Raw genomic sequence first — 22,189 nt, forward strand, 5'->3', positions numbered from 1 at the left:
CATTTTTTTTCCTTATTAGTTTGGTGGTGCATCTATGTGCTTGCTCCACTCCTAACGGTTCATTTGTTTTATTAATTTTTCCTTGTTATTTTTCTCAACTCATATAGGCAAGCCTACTTTGATTAGGTATACAAAGGTAGTGCATGTACTTGAAAAGAGAAAGCAACAAGGCTCGTGCTTATTACTTTTGTGGCAGTGTAGTAAGTAACTACGATCTTAATCTGGTGTCAAAAATAAAGGGTAATGCCAGGGCCACCGTTGTTAGACACCGTTTTGAGTCCCGCTTGACATGTGCACTCTACTGTAGCATTTGTTTTTATTCATTTGCTTCCCATGCTTGTGCCCAGCTCTATTCCCCCCTGCACCCATTTCATTTTCCCCAAACTAGTGCTACCCCCGATTGACTGCCCCCAAGCCTAGTACAAGACTAATTCTTTGTGAACGGTGTGATCCTTTTCCTTTTATGTTTATCCTCCAACCACAAGAATGATGAACCACTAGACATAAGCCGAAAGAAACAAACCATAGGACAGTAAGAATGAAAGTAGAAGCACCTGTAAATCCAACAGACTGCAGATGGTGGTTAAAATACTAATGAATACAAATCAACAACAACAAAACAAGAAGATGGAAGAAACATGCAGAAAATACAAACTGAAAATAGAAGACTTGAAACCAAAGGCCATCGGCCCTTCTTAAGAGATATTGTGGATATGCTCGAGTCTTTGATTGGAACCAATATTTCATACACGAGTGGATGAATTCTGGTTGACAGGGGAAGAATACCAGAAAAAATAAACAAAGTAAAAATAGATGTATTCCTCTTCAAGTAAATTTTAAAATACTGGATGAATTATGCTACATTACTAATTAAAATATCATTAAATTTTAAAATCCTATATAAATAACTATATATTATCATTATAGTCTATAGCATTAATAGTTACACTAATGCAGTATCACTATATATTATGATATAATATAATATATCACTATATTATATATTATAATATACTATAATATATTATCACTATATTACTATGTACTATAATATATATATATTATATTATATAGTACTATATAGTATATTATATATGGAATATTCAATATATCAGAAAAATCGGATCCGAACTGGTAAAATTGGAAGTACTGATTTAGGGATATAATCAGTGCGGTTTTGGTTCTTTAATTTCAAAGCCAGTGTATACCAGTTTGATTATAAAATACGTCCAAAACCGAATCGAATCGAACTGATTACACCCCACACTATTGGCATATAGATCATGTGCATATAATACCAAGACAACAAATTTTGAGATTAATGGGACATCTCTCTCATGGTTATTTTTTCCTTCTACTTGCTACTTTTGTCTTTATCGGCAGGACAGAAGAGATTGTGTAATTATTATAATGCACCAAGAACCAGGAAATTATTAGGTAATTATTAAGTACTATATAATGCCCTCATCTTATTACAAAATGTTATGGATTAAAATTGTTTTTATAAATACAAATTCTTATCAAGTGGCTGTGTTTTGTGACCATCTAATTAGTAGATACCACCCACACCCGAACTGGCTTCTTGATGAATACCAAAATGATTATTACTCGAAAACAAAGTACTGGCCGATCTTTATTTATAGAAAAATTACATTATACAGAATATTAATAGAAATATGCTAATTATTGTAAAAATCAAATCAAGATAATAATTAAATCAAATTCATGATTTGATATTATCTCTAACAGTACTGTAGTCAACAAGAACTCTTATCCCTACCTAGCTACCTAGTAGGAGAGCTCCAGAATTAAGATAACCCGAGACTAAGATAACAAAGACCGAAGGCAAAATGAGCGTAGGTGCAATAAAGCTTCGTGAATGTCCACGAAAACGCATTATTTAAGGATTATTGAGGTGGATCATGTCTCGGTGATATGGTGAAGAAGCGAATACAATTTCGTGAAAAGACTTTCCCTTGGAGGGGAATTTCTCCCAAGCCATGACGTATTCGATCGTTGAATGACGAATTCGTCAATGATCCTCACAGTCCTTAACGGGTCCTTGTCCGGATCAGATGCTTCCCATTGGCTGGGAAAATCTCTATTGTAGCTCAACTTGTTTTTGTCTTCATTTTCCTTCTCCCATTGGCGATCTAAACTCCAGTCCAGTGGGATCTAAACAAAGAAGAATGTCAAACAATATTGGCACTTTCAATCTTCCCATGATAGTTTCTTAATGTCCAACAGTTAGCTAATTGATAAATTGGTGATAGCCATAGTCCATCCTTTTTAAATCCTTGTTGACATGGTAGGCATTTGTGACACGTGTAAAGTTTGTTGTGATGACGTGTATTATTTGAGTGATTACGTTGGAACTTGTTTACCCTATGGACTAACAGGAAAAATGATCATAGAAGTGATTGAATATCGATGCATGCATGCATGCATGGTTCTTTACCTTATCAACTGCAAGGGTGTAAACATGAAGATCGCCATTAGATTCGATGTGAAATCGGGTGAAAGCCTTGTAATCGGCAATCCTAAGAGAGGAGAAGGCTTCGTCATAATGCAAGTCTAACCAGTTGACGCAGATGTATAGATAGATTCCAAACACATATGAAACTGCAGGGGTTGACAAGAGCCAGAAATAAAGGAACACTGAGCCATAGTAAAAAATGGTATCCAATCGAGAGAGAGATGCCATCCCATTCTTGCAAATATTGATCCGTGTGACAGCCATGAGCTGAGAATACATTTGGAATGAAATCATGATCATGTGTCTTAGTAATAAAGAAAAAGATCAGAAAAGCAGCATTTATTTTAAATATTTCTGCAAAAGGAAGATGTTTTCTTACCTCTGGCACATCAAATGCAAACATGAGATTCTTGATATATGTAGAATAAAGGTCAGAACTCCATTGTTTTATACCAGCTCGTGTTCCATTTGAAAGATCAAAGTGCCTACTTTTTTCTTGTGATTCATACCATCGATATAAAGAGTGATACCCTGCTTAAAAAAAACAACTTTTATTTATTAGGAATTAAAATATTGACTCTCCCTTTCCTTTCACAAACAACTCAGATCAATAAGAGATCCTTATGATATTGACAATGACCAATTGTTTTATATATATATATATAGACACACACACATATTCCTCTTTTTACAATATGATATAAAACTATGAAGCATGAAAATAATGGAAACGAACCTGAAGTTCCCAATAGTTTATGGTGGACAAGCACCCCAACACCCAGTTCCAACACCAGCATAAGAATTAGAGCTGCAGAGAGATGTGCAGAAACATGAAGAATTCCAATCGCTACCCTTTTCTTCCATGACACTTTGGAGGGTATGAATGCCATTGCCACGACTACCAACAGCATAGCAGCTCCTAGAGAAACGTAAGAGTGTTCCAGCATGTATATAAAAGCATTCCACAGCGTACGGAAACAAGTTCTCCAAAAACCCAACTTGGAATCTACTTCAAAGACGTGATCAAGCTCACACTAGGCCCCAAAAAAGATCAGATCAGTCATATGGATACTAAATTTAGGGTAAGTACTTCCATTGGTTTAAATAATGGGAAATTACCTGTGGGATCATAGAAAAGACCAACATATAGTACATAATGCCCCCAACAAAATCAAATTGAGAATTCTCCTTTCGAAATTTCCAAATATTTCTAAATCCAAGCTGAAGTAAATGAAAAGGAAAATTATGTCCAAGAAACAAAAGCTAAAATGTTTATGAAACTTGAGATTGGTACTCATGATAGGGGATCCATGCAAGTAGAGAAAATTACCCTCCTTGACGTTTCTTTGTCTGGATAACTAGGTCCGGAGTTATAGGAAACTCCATGAGATTCTTTAAAACCACCAAATACATGGGTGGGATGCAAGAATGCTCCACCACAACCATTTACAAGCAGATGTTGTGCATAAACTAAATCATTCGGTTCAGGTACCATTGAGTGGCGCATATAGTGATGTATGTCCCCAGCAATTCGAAGCTTACACCTTTCTTTCAAAATGTTACAGATCAACTCTGACAGATTATCCCTTTCGCCATCCGTACCACTTTCGTACCAATCAACAAGCCAATCCGGTTGGTGTGTCATTACGATCACAGCGTCGTTTTTTCCGATCTTATTAATTACACATGATGTTTAGACATTAATGTCGTCAAATCAACAAGATTATGAAACAGAATCTGAACTGTCAATGTCTACCTATTTGGGTCTAATCATATGGCCTCCAAAAAGTTAAGAATTTTAACTAACCATACCCTGGCAAAGGTCGATCGTATTAAATCCAAAATGACCATTTGCAATGAGAACGTGTCCGTTTCGTGGCAAATGGTTATTTTGGTCACAAATATATATACTTTGTAAAAAATAAAACAGTTTTTTGTACTACATCATTTCATAACTATTTACGTGATAATCATTGGCTTTAAATTAATGATATTTTTATAAAATAACATATAAAAGTGTCTTAATTTTACAAAAATACTCTCATTTTAATACATGAATATTCTGTAAAGATCAATTGTGAAAAGAGCTCAATGTCTATTAATTAATTATTTCTACTGCAAATATAATAAAACAATGATTGAGAAAGATAAACAAGAAAAATACCATTTCCCTTGCAAGCTTTGAAAAGAATTGGAATTGGTAGGTATCGATATCACCATCGAGTGCAAGATCAAGACCGAAAACCCACCATCTTTGAGGAAGTTTTAAAGCGAAATAAGACGTCTTCTGAGGCATATACCACCCGCCCAACCACTTCTTCTCACATATATACTTCGTAAAGGTTTGAAGACCATCAAACCAATCTGTCACCCCCAAAATTGAGAAAATAATATTACCATAAACACAATAAGGTACGTACAGCAAGAAGCATGCATTATTGGGGATGTGCCTGTATATTTGTAGTGCATGTTTATTTTGAGATTATAATACAAATAATTAAATACAAATAATAATTTATATTAAAGAAATGATAGGTGCAGTCCTGAGTGTGCAAGTGTCGTGCAATCACTTTGAAAAAAGATAATAAATACGTGAACCACATAAAAAAAAAAAAAAAATTTAATAGTAGACTCCACTCTTTTTCAAAAAAATTACACGGGTTATCGCACTCCACATGAATTGCTTGTAGCATTACTCTTTATATTATATCCTTAACTGTTAAATTACGTACGTACTCACATGCATCTTACATATATCGCCCAAAGAAATATGGGAAGGACAAGCAGTTAATATATAAAACATGCATAAACATGGAAAGAATTTCAGAAGAGTCTCAAAATCATAAGAGCGAGCTAGGATCAACCATGGTTTCCGGGAATAACAAAACACTGAGGTCCAACATGACCATGATCCCACTTATGATTGTTAGGCAGTTGAAGAGCATACTCGAAAGGACGTAAGAAGCGCCTTTCATATGTGTGTTTTGACGGATTAGGGTACCTGTTGAGGATCCCTTAGAATCTTCTCCAGATTCTTAGCCATCCTCCCTAAGTGATTGTAGTTGACCCGTAATTGTTGCTTTGTAATATTCTAGAATTATTCTTTTACATTATGATTTGTACAGCTGCAATATTTGAATTCTTTCCTTATCAAGTTGTACAGCATCTCTATATAAATGACATTCGGACTCCACCCAAAGTGTGGTGGTTTTTCACAAATATTTTCATGGTATCAAGAGCCCTATAGGATTAGCTTCCGACACCATTTTTTTTTCCTCTCATGGCTGAACCTCTCTCCTTCAATACCATGGTTCACATGGTCACCATTAAGCTCTCGGCAACCAACTATCTACTCTGGAAAAGCCAGCTTCTGCCCCTGCTTCAGTGCCAAGATTGCCTCTGTTTCGTTGATGGCACCACCACCAAACCATCCGAAACTTTGCCTAACGCCACCGACGGCACCTCCATGCCCAACCCCAGGTTTCTTGAATGGAAACTCAAAGACCAGAAAATTCTCAGCCTGCTGCTATCGTCCCTATCTGAAGAAGCCATGGCCGCTGCTGTTGGTCACTCCACTTCTCGGGATGTCTGGGTTGCACTCGAACGTGCATTCAGTCATGCATCCAAAACTCGTGAGCTACGTCTCAAAGACGAACTTCAGCTAATAAAAAAAGGAAACCGCACCGTTGCTGAATTTGCTCGTGTTTTCAAAGGTCTCTGTGACCAGTTAATGGCCATTGGACGCCCAGTTGATGAACTCGACAAATCTCACTGGTTTCTTCGTGCTCTCGGCACCGAATTTGCTGGTTTCTCTTCTGCACAAATGACCCTTACTCCGCTGCCTTCCTTTCATGACTTGATTCCTCTGGCCGAAAGTTATGATATTTTTCAAAAATCACTTGAAACTAATATTTCTCCTGCAGCTTTCACAGCAAATCGATCAACTGGTCGTGGTGGACAGTTTCGCTCCACAGGAAATCGTCGCTCCAAAGGCGGCTCAAATGGCAGCACGGGAGGCTCTTCCTCTAGTAATTCTGGTGGTCACTCCTCTGGAAATAATAATCGATCTCGTCGCCCATATAATCCCCGCTGCCAGATATGTAAAACAGAGGGACACACAGCAGATAGATGCCGAAACCGATACACTCGTGCGGACCAGTCGGCTCAACTTGCTGAAGCATTTCAGCAGAATTCTCTCTCCGATGGACTTTCCAGTTCAGATTGGTACCTTGACACGGGCGCATCTGCTCACATGACACCGGACTCTGTCTAATGCATGCTCTAAATTTACCCCCTACCCCATTGCCTCCCACAACTCTATCTGATCTGCATTCTCGGTCTCTGTCTAATGCATGTCGTCTCTGTTCTGACTCTTCTTCTGAGCATGTGCAGGTATCTACTGAGTCTCCTGCCCCCACAGCTACTGAGTCTCCACCGCAGTCTGATGCTCCAGCTGCTCCTGCTCAGTCTATATCTTCATCCTCTCATCCAATGGTCACTCGAGCTAAGGCAGGCATTTTTCGCCCACGGTATCCTGCTTACCTTAGTCATCATGTCTCAGGACTCTTACATGCGCTTCTTACAACATCTGAGCCCCGTGGTTTCAAAACTGCTGCTAAAAATCCTGCATGGCTCGCTGCTATGGATGAAGAGATCAAAGCTCTACATGACAACTGCACTTGGGATCTTGTTCCTCGGCCTCTCAAAACAAACATTGTGGGTTCTAAATGGGTCTTTCGCACAAAGTACCTATCTGATGGATCCATTGATCGTCTCAAGGCCCGTCTTGTTGCCAAGGGCTACACTCAGCTTCCTGGACTTGATTACACAGACACCTTTAGTCCAGTGGTCAAAGCCTCGACTGTTCGTGTTGTGCTTTCTCTGGCCGTCACTTCTGGTTGGCCTCTTCGTCAACTCGACGTTAAAAATGCTTTTCTTAATGGCATTTTGCAGGAACATGTTTATATGGAACAACCCCCTGGCTATGTTGATCCCCGCTTCCCTCATCATGTATGCAAACTCAAAAAGGCTCTTTATGGCCTTAAGCAGGCTCCGCGTGCTTGGTTCCAGCGTTTTAGCTCGTTTCTTCTGAAACTTGGATTCACTTGCAGTCGTGCTGATACCTCTTTGTTCATTCTCCATCGTCAGAAACATATCATTTATCTCTTACTATATGTTGATGACATTATTCTCACTGGTAATGACGAGACATTTCTCAGCAGCTTCATTCGGCAGCTTCACTCAGAATTTGCCACTAAGGATTTGGGTTCCCTCAGCTATTTCCTTGGTCTTGAAGTCACTCACACCTCAACTGGTCTTTTCCTCAGTCAGACCAAGTATGCTCGTGATATTCTTGCACGCGCTCAGCTTCTTGACTGCAAACCTGTAACCACTCCTATGGTTGTTGCTCAGCGCCTCTCTTTTGATGGTTCTCAGTTTGCGGATGTCACTCTTTACCGCTCTCTTGTTGGTGCACTGCAATATCTGACTATCACTCGCCCTGACCTTGCCTACTCGGTAAATTCTGTTAGTCAATATTTGCATGCTCCAACCGATGCACATTTTCAAGCAGTAAAGCGCATTCTTCGTTACGTCAAGGGCACGCTGCATTTTGGTTTATCATTCGCTGCCTCTTCTTCCACTACCATTACTGCCTACTCTGATGCTGATTGGGCCGGATGCCCTGACACTCGACGCTCCACTTCAGGCTACTCCATCTATCTTGGTGATAATCTTGTCTCTTGGAGTGCCAAAAAGCAACCAACAGTATCTCGTTCAAGCTGTGAATCCGAATACCGTGCTCTGGCTTCCACTGCTGCTGAAGTTCTATGGTTGGATCATCTTCTTCGTGATTTGCGTGTCCCCTCCACAGATCGTCCTCTCCTTCTTTGTGACAACAAGAGTGCCATCTTCTTAAGCTCAAATCCAGTCTCTCACAAGCGCTCCAAGCACATTGATCTGGACTATCACTTTCTTCGAGAACTTGTAGTTGCTGGTCGAATTCGCACTCAACATATTCCTACAACACTTCAGGTTGCTGATATCTTTACCAAGAGCGTCTCTCGGCCTCTCTTCACGTTCTTTCGATCCAAGCTACACGTGTGCTCTAATCCCACGCTTAGCTTGAGAGGGGGTGTTGAGGATCCCTTAGAATCTTCTCCAGATTCTTAGCCATCCTCCCTAAGTGATTGTAGTTGACCCGTAATTGTTGCTTTGTAATATTCTAGAGTTATTCTTTTACGTTATGATTTGTACAGCTGCAATATTTGAATTCTTTCCTTATCAAGTTGTACAGCATCTCTATATAAATGACATTCGGACTCCACCCAAAGTGTGGTGGTTTTTCACAAATATTTTCAGTACCTATAAATAATAGAAGCAAATTCTTTATTAAAAACAAAATGAGGTAATCATGTCTCTAACATTGATGATATCGTGCGACAAAATGAGTACATACAACATATATATATATATATATATATATATATATATACACACACACATATATATGAAGTAATGCTAGATACAATCTTAGGATGTGTAATTAAGCCCTGCGTACTGTAACACCCTAATAGAAGGCCCAAACCACATGATTTATACTCCAAGAGCGGTGCTGCTCTACCGCCTTAGTAGCATTGCTCAAAGTGACCACTAGTTGAAATTAGCTTTTCTATTTTTTATTTTTTGAATTTTTTTATTCATATTTTTTTTATCATTCTAAAACATTTTTAAAAAATATAAAAAAAAAATCAATACACTAATAGTTACTTCCTTAACCATTAAGTAAAAATTAAAATTAAAATTAAAACTAAAATTAAAATAAAAAAGGTGTCAAAATGAGGTGTCAAACTAGCATTTTTCATACTCTAAAAAGAGCAAGAACTTCTCATTCCCAAGCAATGTGGGATCTCATATACCACCTATCCTTATCCTTATCATATTGGGTATCACACGCACTCCCTTTGAAGATAAGCGGGATTCACTTAATATGTGCCGGATTTTATATGTGCTGAATTTAAAAGAGAAATAATTTATACACTCTTAAAGTATATACGTACGCAAGTCTTGCACACTACTTTAAAAAAATGATAAATTTATGATCCACATGAAAAAATCTAATTTTTTTTTAAGTGAGTGAGACTTACACAATTTAAGACCATATCTAACCTTACTCATCCTACCAATTGATTGGTAAAATTTTTTTGAATGGTAAGTACCAAAGTGTCGAACTTACGCAAGATCCCCTCCAATGAGTAGCAAGTCTCCTCGTTTTAAGGTAAGCTTAGTGCCATTAGTGCCATTACAACGAATGGCACGCTCAGCAAGTAGACGTGTCACAGTGTAAGCTGAATTCCCACCATCGCCAGTATCAGCCATGAAATCGAACCACAGTTCATTCTTTTTACTAAAATCATACAAAAGATTGTGTTGATCTCGGGCTCCACGATTCTGTTCTCGAGCTCCATCTTGAACTTGACTCGTTACAGCCTGCAGATTAATATATATAGGAGAAAAGGGGCAGTAATGCTCAAGACAAATTAATATTGAAAAGAAGTACTAAATTTGTTGCTGATTGTTCCCTACACTAAGTAGCTTATATAAATTAACAAGCTGTCACGGGTTCCTGGCAGAGGCCTGGTGCAGTCCAGAGAAGCCCAATTCATAGCGAAATTACATAAAGATGTGATATGCATGGTAAATATATTTGAAAATCATATCTCTTGATTTGATATTAAATATGAAAATCAAATCAAGATAATATCAAGTCAAATTTTTGTTTTGATATTATCTCTAACATCACTCTCAAATTTAAGGTTGAGAATTTTAAAATCTTGAGTGAAATATTGAGTTTGAAATTTGATTGTAGCTTTCGTATCCATTGATTGATCACTAATAAGATCATGAAAATGCTGTTGATGATGAAGTCAATGACAATCGGAATATTAAATCTTGAGTTATGGCAATATAGGAAACAAAATATAGAAGATGGAAAGATTTTATTACCAAGAGCTAGCTGCTTCGTAAGGAAAGAAGTTACATATACCTGCATTATACGCAAGTCAAAGCGACATAGGAAGATATTTACTGACACCAGGAGGTCAAAAACAGTCTTGTAAAGGTCAGCTGAGGTTCTGCGATAAATAACAAACACCAGAACAGAGACAAAAACCACTTGAAAATCTTATTAACAAGGCCAACCTCGGGAAAAAGAGTTCTTTTGGGAACAAACAAATAAGAAAAGATGGCATAGATCTGAGAATTGTTGATACCGCCACAAATAAGTTTCATAAAAATAAATTTATAAATTGATGTAGTTTCATATAATCATATATTAGATCTATTTTAAAATAATTTTATAATTTATCATATCACGTCAAGTTATATCAATTTATATATTTATTTTAGAAAAATGATAGGTAAAGCATACGTACCCTGAATACCAAGGAACCATATCTAAAAAATAAGGCTTCCGACAATCTTGATCCGATGATCTGTCCAACAAATTGATTATATTATATAAATCACTCAATCCAGTCCAGTCATTAAGGCAAGATGCCTTAATAATATTCCATGTATTATCTAAAAGCTGACAGTACTCACGTATTTGATTCTCTCTTTTGGTAATAATGCACGTAAATGTTAAGGCCTATAAACAGGGGCCATGAGACGTGGGTGTCATATGATATTGGACTCTCTGTAATTCTTGAAGGCCCCTGTAAAAAAAAAAAAAGGAATATGTACGTAGAGTAATCAATACGATATAAATCGACGTATATTATATATATATATATATATATATATTTATATATATGTATAATAAATAGTTTTCTTAACCAATTAACGATCTATTAAATTGGTGATGTGATATATCTTCAATTCCTCATATTTTCTGTGGCTGAAGTATATATGATGATGACAAATTGAGTTCACTTATAAATTATATGGCATATTGATTCTGTGTTGGGTCTAAATACACACGGCAGGCAGGGAAATCTGCAGCTAGGCGACTAATAAGAAAACTCGAGTGCGCGAGCGAGGAAAGGATAGCGAGCCGCTAAGTCATGGGTTGTAGCCGTACCTCGATCTGAATAGTACCGTTCGTACACCGGATCCAACCACAGCAGGCTATACTGAAAATCTTCAAAGCATGGAAAATTATTCAGTGGTACTTATAGAGGAAAACCGTACGCATGTAGAACTCAATTATCTGAAATCAAGATCAGTTCTGATCCTCTTCAGGAGTACTTACTGCAGAATGTTTGAAAATGTTCCCTAGGTTCCACTTTGGAGCCTCAAGTTTAAAGTAGTACGCGAGGCGATCATAAATAAAGAGGAAGACGAGAAGACGCAGAACAGAAGAGGCAAAAGTTGTCAAGAAAACAGACATATCGTAAAAGTTATCCCTCGGCTGAGGAGGAAGATGATAGAGAGCTGCTACTAAAAGCCAGTACAAATACCTGCAAGAGCACGAATAACGATTGCAAATATATTTTTTCATCTATATATATATATGTATGTATGTATGTATGTGTTTATATATATACGTGTGTACCGCGCGTTGATAATTAATATAATATTTTTACTGCATGCTAATAATGGTGCATATATTGTCACATGGTGAATACATTATTATTAATACATCATTAAAGTAATTTTTAAATGACTTGGCAGTTGGCATCATGTGCCATTATTAAATGCAAAGAAACGAAATTTATATCATATATTAAATGAAATGAGGGAGTGGAGATCAGGATTATGATCTTCACATGCATGACTGCACATGCAAACACATATAATATATGTCTTTCATGTACGTGAGTGCACCTGATTTCCACGCATGCACATGGAAGACGTACCTACGTCATCATGTCTTTCATCTAGTAGTCTATGTTTTGAATTGAAACATATATATATAAATATATATATATATATATTTATTTAGCTTTAATACAACCAGCTCCATATTTGGGCTAGGCAACAGGCCCTTACGAGCGAACGACCTTCAAGTTCAATAAATATATAATATGTGTATTGGTGCATGTTGTATATAATATATAGAGATAGATCAAGTGTTACAAGTACAAAAGGATTCCGTAAAATAAATCTACAAATTGACATGATTTTATATGATACGTATGTATGTTAGATCTACTTTCTAATAAAAATAACTCTACATTCTAACGGACTACATCACGTTACGTTATTTTGTATATTTATTTTTGTAGAATCTATTTGTAGCCAAAACATTTTTCAAATATATATATATATATATGCACACACGTATCTGCACATGAAATGAAGAAACACATGCATATATATATATATATATATATATATATGCATAAAATACATACAAACACATATGTATAATTAATTATAACCCATGTCTTTCAATGTAAGCCATATATAGAAGGGAGAGTGATATTTACCACTTATTGGACCGGATCCAAGGCTGTAAAAAGTAACCCAAGGATGTGCTTATTAAAAGTGACAGCCAGGATATCTGCCTGCAAAAGTGTGCATTTTCAAAGAAAAAAAAAATTATTGGCTTTATAATTACCTCCCCTACTTTATTATTGCATGTACACACATTCATAAGAAAAGGACACAAACATGACATGCAAATGCGTATGGCTCTTCATGACTCTTGTTCCGAGGATACACACATTTTGGGGTCACAACTTTTGTGTGCATCTTTCACCCCTATGGTCGATTTTGAATAAAACAGGTACTAAATATATATATATATATATACACACACACACTATGAATTGAAATGTATATTAACAATGCAATCAAATGTATACATAGAAAAAAGGTTATTTGTCAATATCCTTCTTATAATCATTATCATTATTTATATGATATCGAATTAATGATTGGAAGATCGATAATTAAGTAAAGATTGATAAATAATTTTCCAATCATTTGACTATCACGTTCCGTGAGAAAATAACATGACACCTATATATGTATTCGGTGCGAAGAATGAATTAAACCAAAGTATCAAAAAAAAAAAAAAAAGTGATCAGAGTAATAATGTTAACGTACCAAATATTGTTGGATGCGATCCATGGCAGGCGTAGGGAATTGAGGTTCGCAAACAGAACTTGAAATTTAGTCTCGCATAAAATTATGTTCACCAGAGGATAGAAGTGATGCATCAACGAAAACGCAATGAAAAGATAAAACCCATGTTCGCTTAACCAGAACAGGTTTTTCCAAACCTTCTTGATCATGATCATCATGATGATCTCGAATTACAGCGTACACTAGTAGTAGTCAAAGCTGCTAATTCGATCGATGTTGGAACAAATGAAGTCAACACCATAATTAATTAGTTCACATCTAACTTCAGAAAAGAATAGAAATTAAATTAAAAAAGCTAAAATATTTGGATACAGATCAGTACTAATTAATCATGAGAAGTTACTAAACAATAACACATATCATCAATAATATTATATATAGTTTACAAATTGACTGAGATCACGTTAATTTCTTGCATTTTGTTTCTTCGGAAATAGATGATCATATTAAATGCATGCAATCCAACATCATGATCAGAAAAAACAGAACCAGAAATAAGTTTATGAGATAGAGACAAGAAATTAGGTACCTGCAGCAGGCCGTATCTGGGAAATTAGGAAAGAAGATGAGGAGCAAGAAAATTGTAAAGAAAAAAAAATAACAATTCGGAATATATTATATTCTAATTATAAAAAGTTTTACGAACACAAAGAGATTTCAAAAAAGTAAATTTTATAATAAAAATAACTTCAAAATCTAATGTTCTATATCAAATCACAGCAGTTTGTGAGTTTGTTCTTTTGAAATCTCTTTATATTAGTACTTAAAGCATTTCTGTTCTAATCCTTCCCGCCGCTAGCTAGGGCAAAGATTCCGGTGTTAAAGGGAGCTTGAAATATGCATACTTTTTCTAGATGTAAATAATGCACACATTAACGAAATCATCACACGGATCAAGGAAAACAAACCAGAAATTCATTGTGGAACAGTACTACAAATTTACAAAAGCGCCATTGCTCAGTCCAGAAACGAAAAACATGCAAACAGCCTCGAAGTTTCAAAAAAACACTTACGAGGTAGAGAGATCAGAAAGGTACGTACCTGCGGGCCGTAGCTTCGTAGCCAAGCGAACACTGAGAATGAAGAGAAATGTTAAGGAGGAAACTATACATATATATTCATACGCGCGAAGAACTTAACAACGTGAGACAATGAGGGGAATAAAATAGTACTGTTTCTCTCTCCCTCCCTTCCATTTTTTAAAGCTTTGACTTTATATCTGGAACTGGGAGCAACACATGCATGCCACCGAGTGACCAACCTTGCACAATCCTATCTACGAGGAAGCAGCATTAAGGTTGGTATACTTCAATGGCATATTCCAATCATGTTTGTGTCTGAAACTGGACTTACGCGTAGAAGACTATAGTAGATGTTTTGGGAGTAAAATGAGATGAAAATTTTATCTTGAATAGTAGCAAGATGGTTTGTTAATAGTAGTGAGATAGTTGAGAAAAAATTGAATAAAAAATATTACAAAGTTAAAATATTGTTAGAATATATAATTTTTTAATATAATTTTTGTTTGAGATTTGAAAAAGTTGAATTATTTTTTATTTAAAAGTTTAGAAATTTGAGAAAATGGTAATAATTAGTTTGAAAGTATTTGTCATGTTTGAGTGATGTTTGAAAATAAAATAAGATGTGATTGGATGAAATGAGATGTAAATTATTTCGAAACATATATCCCCAATATTGGAAGGAAGGCTTCTTTTCTTTTATATATATATATATATATAATCTGCTCGAATGATATATGATTGCCGAGGAAAATCGTTACTCGCAGTCTTCTCTCGGGTTTCCATCAAATAAAATGAGAAATGTTTTAGATATATACAAAGAGATTCAATAAAAGTAGATTTATAAATTAATATATATAATTTGATATGATACATTAAATTGTAAAACTACTTTTATTATAAAGTCATGTCAATTTATAAGATTACTTTTGTGAGAGTTTTTGTTACTAACAATTCTTTAATAGATATACAACAAAATTAAACCCGCAAGATCCGGGACAAAATTCGATTGATGATCAATTGGGGAGATTTCACGTCATATGGCTGACGATGAGGAATCCTTTCCATGCCAGCTGAGTCATACAGATCGAATAAATAAATAAAACTCGTTCAACGTACACATGAGTTTTGGGTGTTGTTTTAATTTAATAATGATGATTAACAAATTCCACAACACACACACACATACACACACACATATATATATTTATATATATATATATATATATATATATTTGTCATTTGGATCTTAGACTACTGATCATGAAATGATCACACCCATCGTCAACATTTTCACATCGACCAACCCTACATTTTCCGTATTATATAATGCTTATCATCTTTAGCAAGTCTAAAAAATGATATAAAGCTTATCCTTTTAATTAAAAAAAACAATAATTATTGACTATAAAAAAAACAATTAATGGCCGATTTTATACAGTTTTCATTGAAAAATTAACTTCGAAATTATATATAAAGGCATTTTTATTATTGTTTTTTAACGACACATCATGAAAATTCATATTTAGAATAAAAAAGTCTAAAGGAAGGCACGAGGCGGGCCTGTCTGCGGACGACCTCCGACGTGGAGAGAAACGCACTGTTTTATTTACTTCAAAACGGTGTGTTTTTGAGATTTGGAAATGTGTTCTGGTTCTTCCTGCTCGACGTCTCTCCAAGAACCCGAACTCTAACATTTCGAGAACCCCTGCTCGACTTCATCCATTTTCTTCTTCCTGTTCGGTTTCTCTGTGCGAATCGGTTTCTTCCTGCTCGACGTGGTTCTTCTTCTTCTTTGCGCGAATAGATCCGTGGTTCCCAACCCAACTTTCTCTCCTTCTGCAAATCGATCTGTGGTTTCTCGCGAATCGGTTTCTTCCTGCTCAACGTGGTTCTTCTTCTTCTTCTCTGCGCAAATCGATCTGTGGTTCCCAACCCAGATTTCTCTCATTGTGTGAATTGATCTGTGGTTTCTCTCATCCCAAGTATGAGCTGTTAAAATTCACTAGAGAATTTTTCTTTTTCATGCATTATTATTCACTAGAGAATGACTTGTGATCATTAAAATTTTCAGGGTAGTTGATTAGTTTTTGAAGGAGTTTTTGTATCTGTAATTAGAACCAATCCAAAGAAGTCATGAATCCCCCATTCATCAGTGGAAGAAAGTGCAGGAATTTTTCTTTTGCATGCATTATTATTCACAAGAGAATGACTTGTGATCATTAAATGTTTATGGGTAGTTGATTAGTTTTTGAAGGATTTTTTGTACATGTAATTAGAGCCAATTCAAAGAAATGAAGAAGCATACCGTCATCTGGTGTGCCTTATTGGGGGGGGGGTGTAAGCTTCATAGGAACTTGGAGATTGCTCAAGTTGTTGTTAATGAACTGATGGTTTTAGAGCAAAACAACAGTGGCTATTACAACGTTGTGGTTAATATGTAGAATATGGAAGAGAAGCTGATTATTCCAAGTGTTGGCTCAGTTGGATGGGCTGTTGATCAGTCTGTAGAATATGGAAGAGAAGCTGATTTATTTGTGGTAACATATTAAAATCATTCCATATCAATCAATAGGAATAAATTGGATTTTTGAGCTCAATAATATATATTGAGCTCCTCCAATACTGAACAATATCCATGTTTTTATGATGGTTATGGTGAATATGCCTCCTGGCTTGCACACGCCTGAAATCTAGATCTTTGTATAGGTGGGCATTTTATAGCAAAGAGTACTTTCTTATTCTAAAATTTGAAATCCTTGAAAACTGAAAATAGGGATTGCAAGATGAGATTATCCCAATGGCATTAGAGACTTTGAGTTCATTTTCTTTGCACTCGACAACTTCTGTGCTGCACCCAACTCTTCCTTGCATCATATTCATTATATATCAAAGTGTTGTTAAGCATTGTCATTCTAAAATTTTGGTTATATGTGGTTATATTTCTTGCTTGCCATGTTTGTTGAGCATTTTACCAGTAGAAATAATCACATCAATGTAATGGATTATAGGTACTGTGCTTCCTCAAAAAATTCAAGAGAGGCTAAGTCACACAGAGCAAGAGTATTTTAAGAGGCATTTTGTAGCTTTAATTTAGAATGTCTTCATCAGTTGCATCAGCATCGCTGGATAACGACCCAATGTGTAAATGTGGGAAAAAAGTTGTACTTAGAATCTCAAATACTCCAAGAAATCCGGGACGACCATTCTTTGGGTGTCCACTGTACAACATAGAGGTTGACACAATTAACAGTACTTAATTGTTTATGTTTACATATTAATATTTTATTCAAAATTTCGATAGCAAGCTTGATTATTTATGTATAATCAGGGGTTACCACACTGCAAATATTTCAAGTGGGCAGATAGTGGTGAACACAAAGAGAAAGCCCTTGTAAAGAGAGAAGCAGAAGTATTAAGGAAAGATGAAGAATTTTAAAAGAGAGAAGAAGAGATTCAAAAGAGGGAGTTGACACTCCACAACGATCAAGCCATGCTTCGCAGTCAAGAAGCCGACATGCGGCATGCACACACACTATTGCGTGTGTATTGGCTAATATCCATAGTTAGTTACTTGTATTTGATACGCTTAAAGTGATGACGACTTTGTATTTGTATTTTATATAAACTTAGCGTTTGTAAGTCGAGACTTTAAAATTATGTATTTTAGACATTATTGTGAATTGTATTTGATCTTCAATCCCAAGACTTTATTGTGCTTTAACGTGCCACTGGTTATTAACAAAGTATGTATCCGCTCAGAAAATAACTTATCAGCCTGATCATTTTGTCAGAATATTTGTCAGGACTAAATTACAGGTTTATGGATTTACTTTTTTTTCACCTGGACAGATGGAGCAATATCAAACACATCATCACATAAACTTAAAAAAAAATAATACCAATCACATTTAAAACCACGTAAACAAGTTGAGTACATGGATAGAAAGTAACATTTATATAAATTTAGTACTTGGATACAAAATGTGCAAAATGTGGCCTCAAAGTACTAAAATACAAAACATGAGTTTGGATACAAAAAGTATACTTTCACCACTAATACGTAACATACTCTAACATAGCACCACTAACACGCAAATTCCAGAATCACCCCAACACACAAATGCCAACAAACCACCTCTAACATAAATTCCAACAAATCACCACATCAACACACAACATAATTCAATAATGGATTCCAACAAGTCTTGCTACAAGAAGCTACTTCGTTGAGTTCTATCTGTCATCTCCAACTACGTTCCATCCATCCATAGTTGCATCTATGAATATAATAGTAGACAAAGTAAGACCACCATAAAAAAACATATAAATACAATAAAATAAATGAAAGTGGTAATTGTACATTTTCTTGTGTCCCCATTACTTCTTGTTGTGCACTTTCTTGATCCACCATTATGGGAGTTTTTATAGTTTCTTGCATCCTCATTTCCAATGGGCCGAGTTGGTTTTCATTACTTTCCAATAATTAGGTATCCAAGCTACACCTCTAACAACATAAAAAATAATTGGAAATATAATATATTATCACATACTTAAAAATGAACATCGCATAATAATGAGAATAACTATGCTCTCACCAGTTTGCTTTTTCCCTTATCGTTTTTCTTTTTCGCAGCCTTTGTTTTAATTTTCTTCAAGTGTTCCTCCATCATCGACATCCCCCTCTTACACGGGGGTCTTCCCTTGCCTTTGACAACATGGGGACTTAGCACATTTTTAGAACTTCCTTCTATGGCTGCATTTACAGTCCTTACTCCAACATTAGAATCTATATTGTCGGGCTTCGATGTGCGGTATATGTCATTCATCGCATGCAACTTCGAAACCATATCCTCAATATGTCTGTTGCACGAAACTGCATTTTTATTACCTCATCAAAAATTCTCAATATACATTTATACCTAACAGTTTCGGGTCTATGCTCGGCAACATCATAACTGCTAGGGATAATAGTATACTTACATTTTATGTCCTTTTTCACCGGTCCAATATGTATTTTTCGGCAACTCACGGACTTTCCTAGCTGAGAAGATGACGATAATATGTCTACATATTATTCCTCACATATCAAACAACCTACAAACATACTTCGCCTCACACTCGGCCTCGTTAAAGTAAACAGTATAAGTAACCTCCTTAATAAAACTTCAGCCTTAATTTCATCATCGACCGAGTAAGTTGTGATTACTCCATCCATTTTCTCAAAACGACAATGACAATATATCATTCTCATTATTTCTTGTTGAACCTCCCTAAATTTTGCATTTGTGTACACCTCTTGAAACGTCTTCTCAAGAGCCAAGTGTGATATGCATGGAATGGTGAAGTTAAATGAATGGAAGTCAGCTTGATTTTCATTCTCAATTGTTTTCTTCAATGCATTGTCGAACTGATCAACAAACTCTTTAAGGTTTGTCTTAGCATGCACGTAGCTGTCGAAGAAAGCGTTCATGCTCTCACTGTGTTGAGTTCTACTCATTCCAGCCCAAAACAAGTTATTTAAATATACCGGCACCCAAAACTCTCTCTGCATATAAGCTTTGCAACCATGCATTTTCATGCAAGTTGAACATATCCTTGAGGCTGTTCCAAGAATTCTCAAATTTTTCGATTGTAAGGGAGTCATAGACACAAGATAGCAACTTACTTTTCAAGCCATTTGTATTGAGTATGAGAACCAAGCTTCTTAGGGACCTTTCGCAATATGTGTCACAAGCAATATCTATGCCGCGTGTAGGGAAAGACAATGGCGATTACATTTGTCATTGCGCGATCTTGATCTGTAATAATAGTATTCAGCGCTTTTACATCCATACAATTAAGCCAAGTTTTAAATAACCATACAAATGATTTTGTATCCTCACTTGAAATAAGGCTTGCACCCAAAATGATTGATTGTCCATGGTGATTTACACTCACGAAAAGTGCCTATTTGTCAGGTACGTGGTATCAAATGTTACCACATCTCCAAAGTAATTGTAGGCCCCTCTACTACGGGCGTCCACCCAAAACACATTTTTCATCCTATCATCATCATCCAATTCCATGAGATTGAAAAATCCATCATTCTTGTATTGCATCCTTCTAAAGTATTCAAACAGTGCTTGGGCACCACCTTTACCAAGGCACAAGTGTCGTGCCTTATCAATATAATTACGACAATCTTTTTCTCTAAATGGTACGTTCTCAAACCCACCGGCCTCAGTCACAAGAGTATGAAAACTATTATTCATCCGTATGCCAGCCTGATCATTTGTATCCAACACCCTCCTAACAGACTCATTAACTTCTTTGTTGCATCTGAAAAACTTGGATTTTCTAGGACTGAGCACATGATTGTGTGTTAAATACGGATGTGACACAGTTTCCCATCCTTTAACATCACATTCATCCTTGCCTTGCAATCTGTCTTGCTTGTTGGCCGTGGCTTGGAAACGTTTGATGCCCTATTTCTTGCCTTGCCACCACAAGCACATTCCATAGTGACATATTTCACTGTCCCATCTTTCTCCATTTTACTCCTTTAGGTCATAACTGCAAAACCACATCGTTTTCCGTAATGTTTATAGTAAGTCATCAACTCATCCACCAACTCAAAGCGCATTCCTGGCTTTGGCTCCTCAATGATATCACCCCAATCAGTAGGCTCCATATGAAGTGACCCAAAACTGCAAGCCTCTTTGGTATCAACCGTATTACCGAAAGAGCCAGTAGACTGTGTTTCAACTTCTATTGAATCTAATGTGGCTTCACTAATTTCTTCAACAGACTTACTTTGCTGCACTTTAATTTCCTGAAAATAAAAGAGAAAGAAGTATTATATGACAATATATGTTGTGGATAATGTGAAAGATAGCATGTGGAAAATCCAACACATCACCTCATTGTCACATGGATATGGGTTGGTAGATGTCGGAGAAACAAAAGCTGGTAAATTCGAACATGAGCTAGTAGCAACACTAGCGTTAGTTTGTACACTAGAACTGGCAGCTACACTAGAACTGACACTAGTTGCGGAACTAGACATAGGAGTGGAAGTATCCACTGCAGCAAAAGTAGAGTTCCATGAGTGTTGCTACAGTACTTTTGCTGCAATTTTAAAAAAAAAAAGTTATAAACATAAATAATTGGACCAAGTATTCAAGTTCAACACTAACTACAATAAATACTCCAAGAAATCGTCATCTGGTTGCTCCATGGATCTGGGTAAGCAGTTGGAGGAGGTCCCATTATTGGTATAACGAAATTATACAACGCGGTAGAATTACTCAAGGTAGCAATACTTGACGCGGCAGCAGAACTATGAATGGCAATAGTACTTGACACAACAAAGTAACTACTCAAGGCATCAGTAATTGAAGCGGCAGTGGAAGTAGAGTTCTATGGGTGTTGCTGCAATTTTTCATAAAAAAAATTTTAACATAACTAATTAGAACAAAAATTCAATTTCAGAAAATAAAAACACACTAACTACAATAAATACTCCAAGAAATTGTCACCTGGTTGCTCCATGGATATTGATAGGCAGTTAGAGGAGGTCCTATCATTGGAATGGCGGAACTATACAAGGTAGTGGTACTAC

At 36.1% G+C, this 22,189-nt stretch overlaps 2 protein-coding genes across 2 annotated transcripts; both read right to left on the reverse strand.

Moving 5' to 3' along the window:
* Positions 1-1,920: 1,920 nt before the first annotated feature.
* Positions 1,921-16,537, reverse strand: LOC108992327. The gene is made up of 14 exons (XM_018966860.2): positions 16,293-16,537; positions 11,727-11,934; positions 11,078-11,190; positions 10,909-10,968; positions 10,521-10,608; positions 9,711-9,964; positions 5,341-5,477; positions 4,641-4,840; positions 3,807-4,148; positions 3,596-3,697; positions 3,213-3,510; positions 2,856-3,007; positions 2,459-2,743; positions 1,921-2,175 (listed from the first exon to the last, which is right to left on the reverse strand). Exons 1-14 carry the CDS (start codon positions 16,535-16,537, stop codon positions 1,921-1,923), a joined length of 2,739 nt encoding a protein of 912 aa, XP_018822405.1.
* A 3,985-nt stretch (positions 16,538-20,522) lies between these two features.
* Positions 20,523-21,121, reverse strand: LOC108992328 (protein FAR1-RELATED SEQUENCE 5-like). Its single transcript, XM_018966861.1, has 2 exons — positions 20,970-21,121; positions 20,523-20,907 (listed from the first exon to the last, which is right to left on the reverse strand). The coding sequence occupies exons 1-2, from the start codon at positions 21,119-21,121 to the stop codon at positions 20,523-20,525; spliced, it is 537 nt and encodes a 178-aa protein (XP_018822406.1).
* Between the last annotated feature and the right edge of the window lie 1,068 nt (positions 21,122-22,189).

The sequence above is a fragment of the Juglans regia genome, chromosome 15 (genome assembly GCF_001411555.2).
Source record: "Juglans regia cultivar Chandler chromosome 15, Walnut 2.0, whole genome shotgun sequence".
Classification (NCBI taxonomy): Eukaryota; Viridiplantae; Streptophyta; class Magnoliopsida; order Fagales; family Juglandaceae; genus Juglans; species Juglans regia.

What these genes read in the sequence shown, in the direction of transcription:
- LOC108992327 (XM_018966860.2), bottom strand. Translation starts at nt 16,537, where the DNA reads ATGAGAGAAATCTGGGTTGGGAACCACAGATCGATTTGCGCAGAGAAG. An exon ending in TTGCATTTGATGTGCCAGAG is followed by an intron (nt 2,744 to 2,855) that starts GTAAGAAAACAT and finishes ATGTATTCTCAG; the next exon opens with CTCATGGCTGTCACACGGAT. An exon ending in ACACCCTTGCAGTTGATAAG is followed by an intron (nt 2,176 to 2,458) that starts GTAAAGAACCAT and finishes TTCTTTGTTTAG; the next exon opens with ATCCCACTGGACTGGAGTTT.
- LOC108992328 (XM_018966861.1), bottom strand. Translation starts at nt 21,121, where the DNA reads ATGGAGAAAGATGGGACAGTGAAATATGTCACTATGGAATGTGCTTGT. An exon ending in ATGTTAAAGGATGGGAAACT is followed by an intron (nt 20,908 to 20,969) that starts GTGTCACATCCG and finishes CAAGTTTTTCAG; the next exon opens with ATGCAACAAAGAAGTTAATG.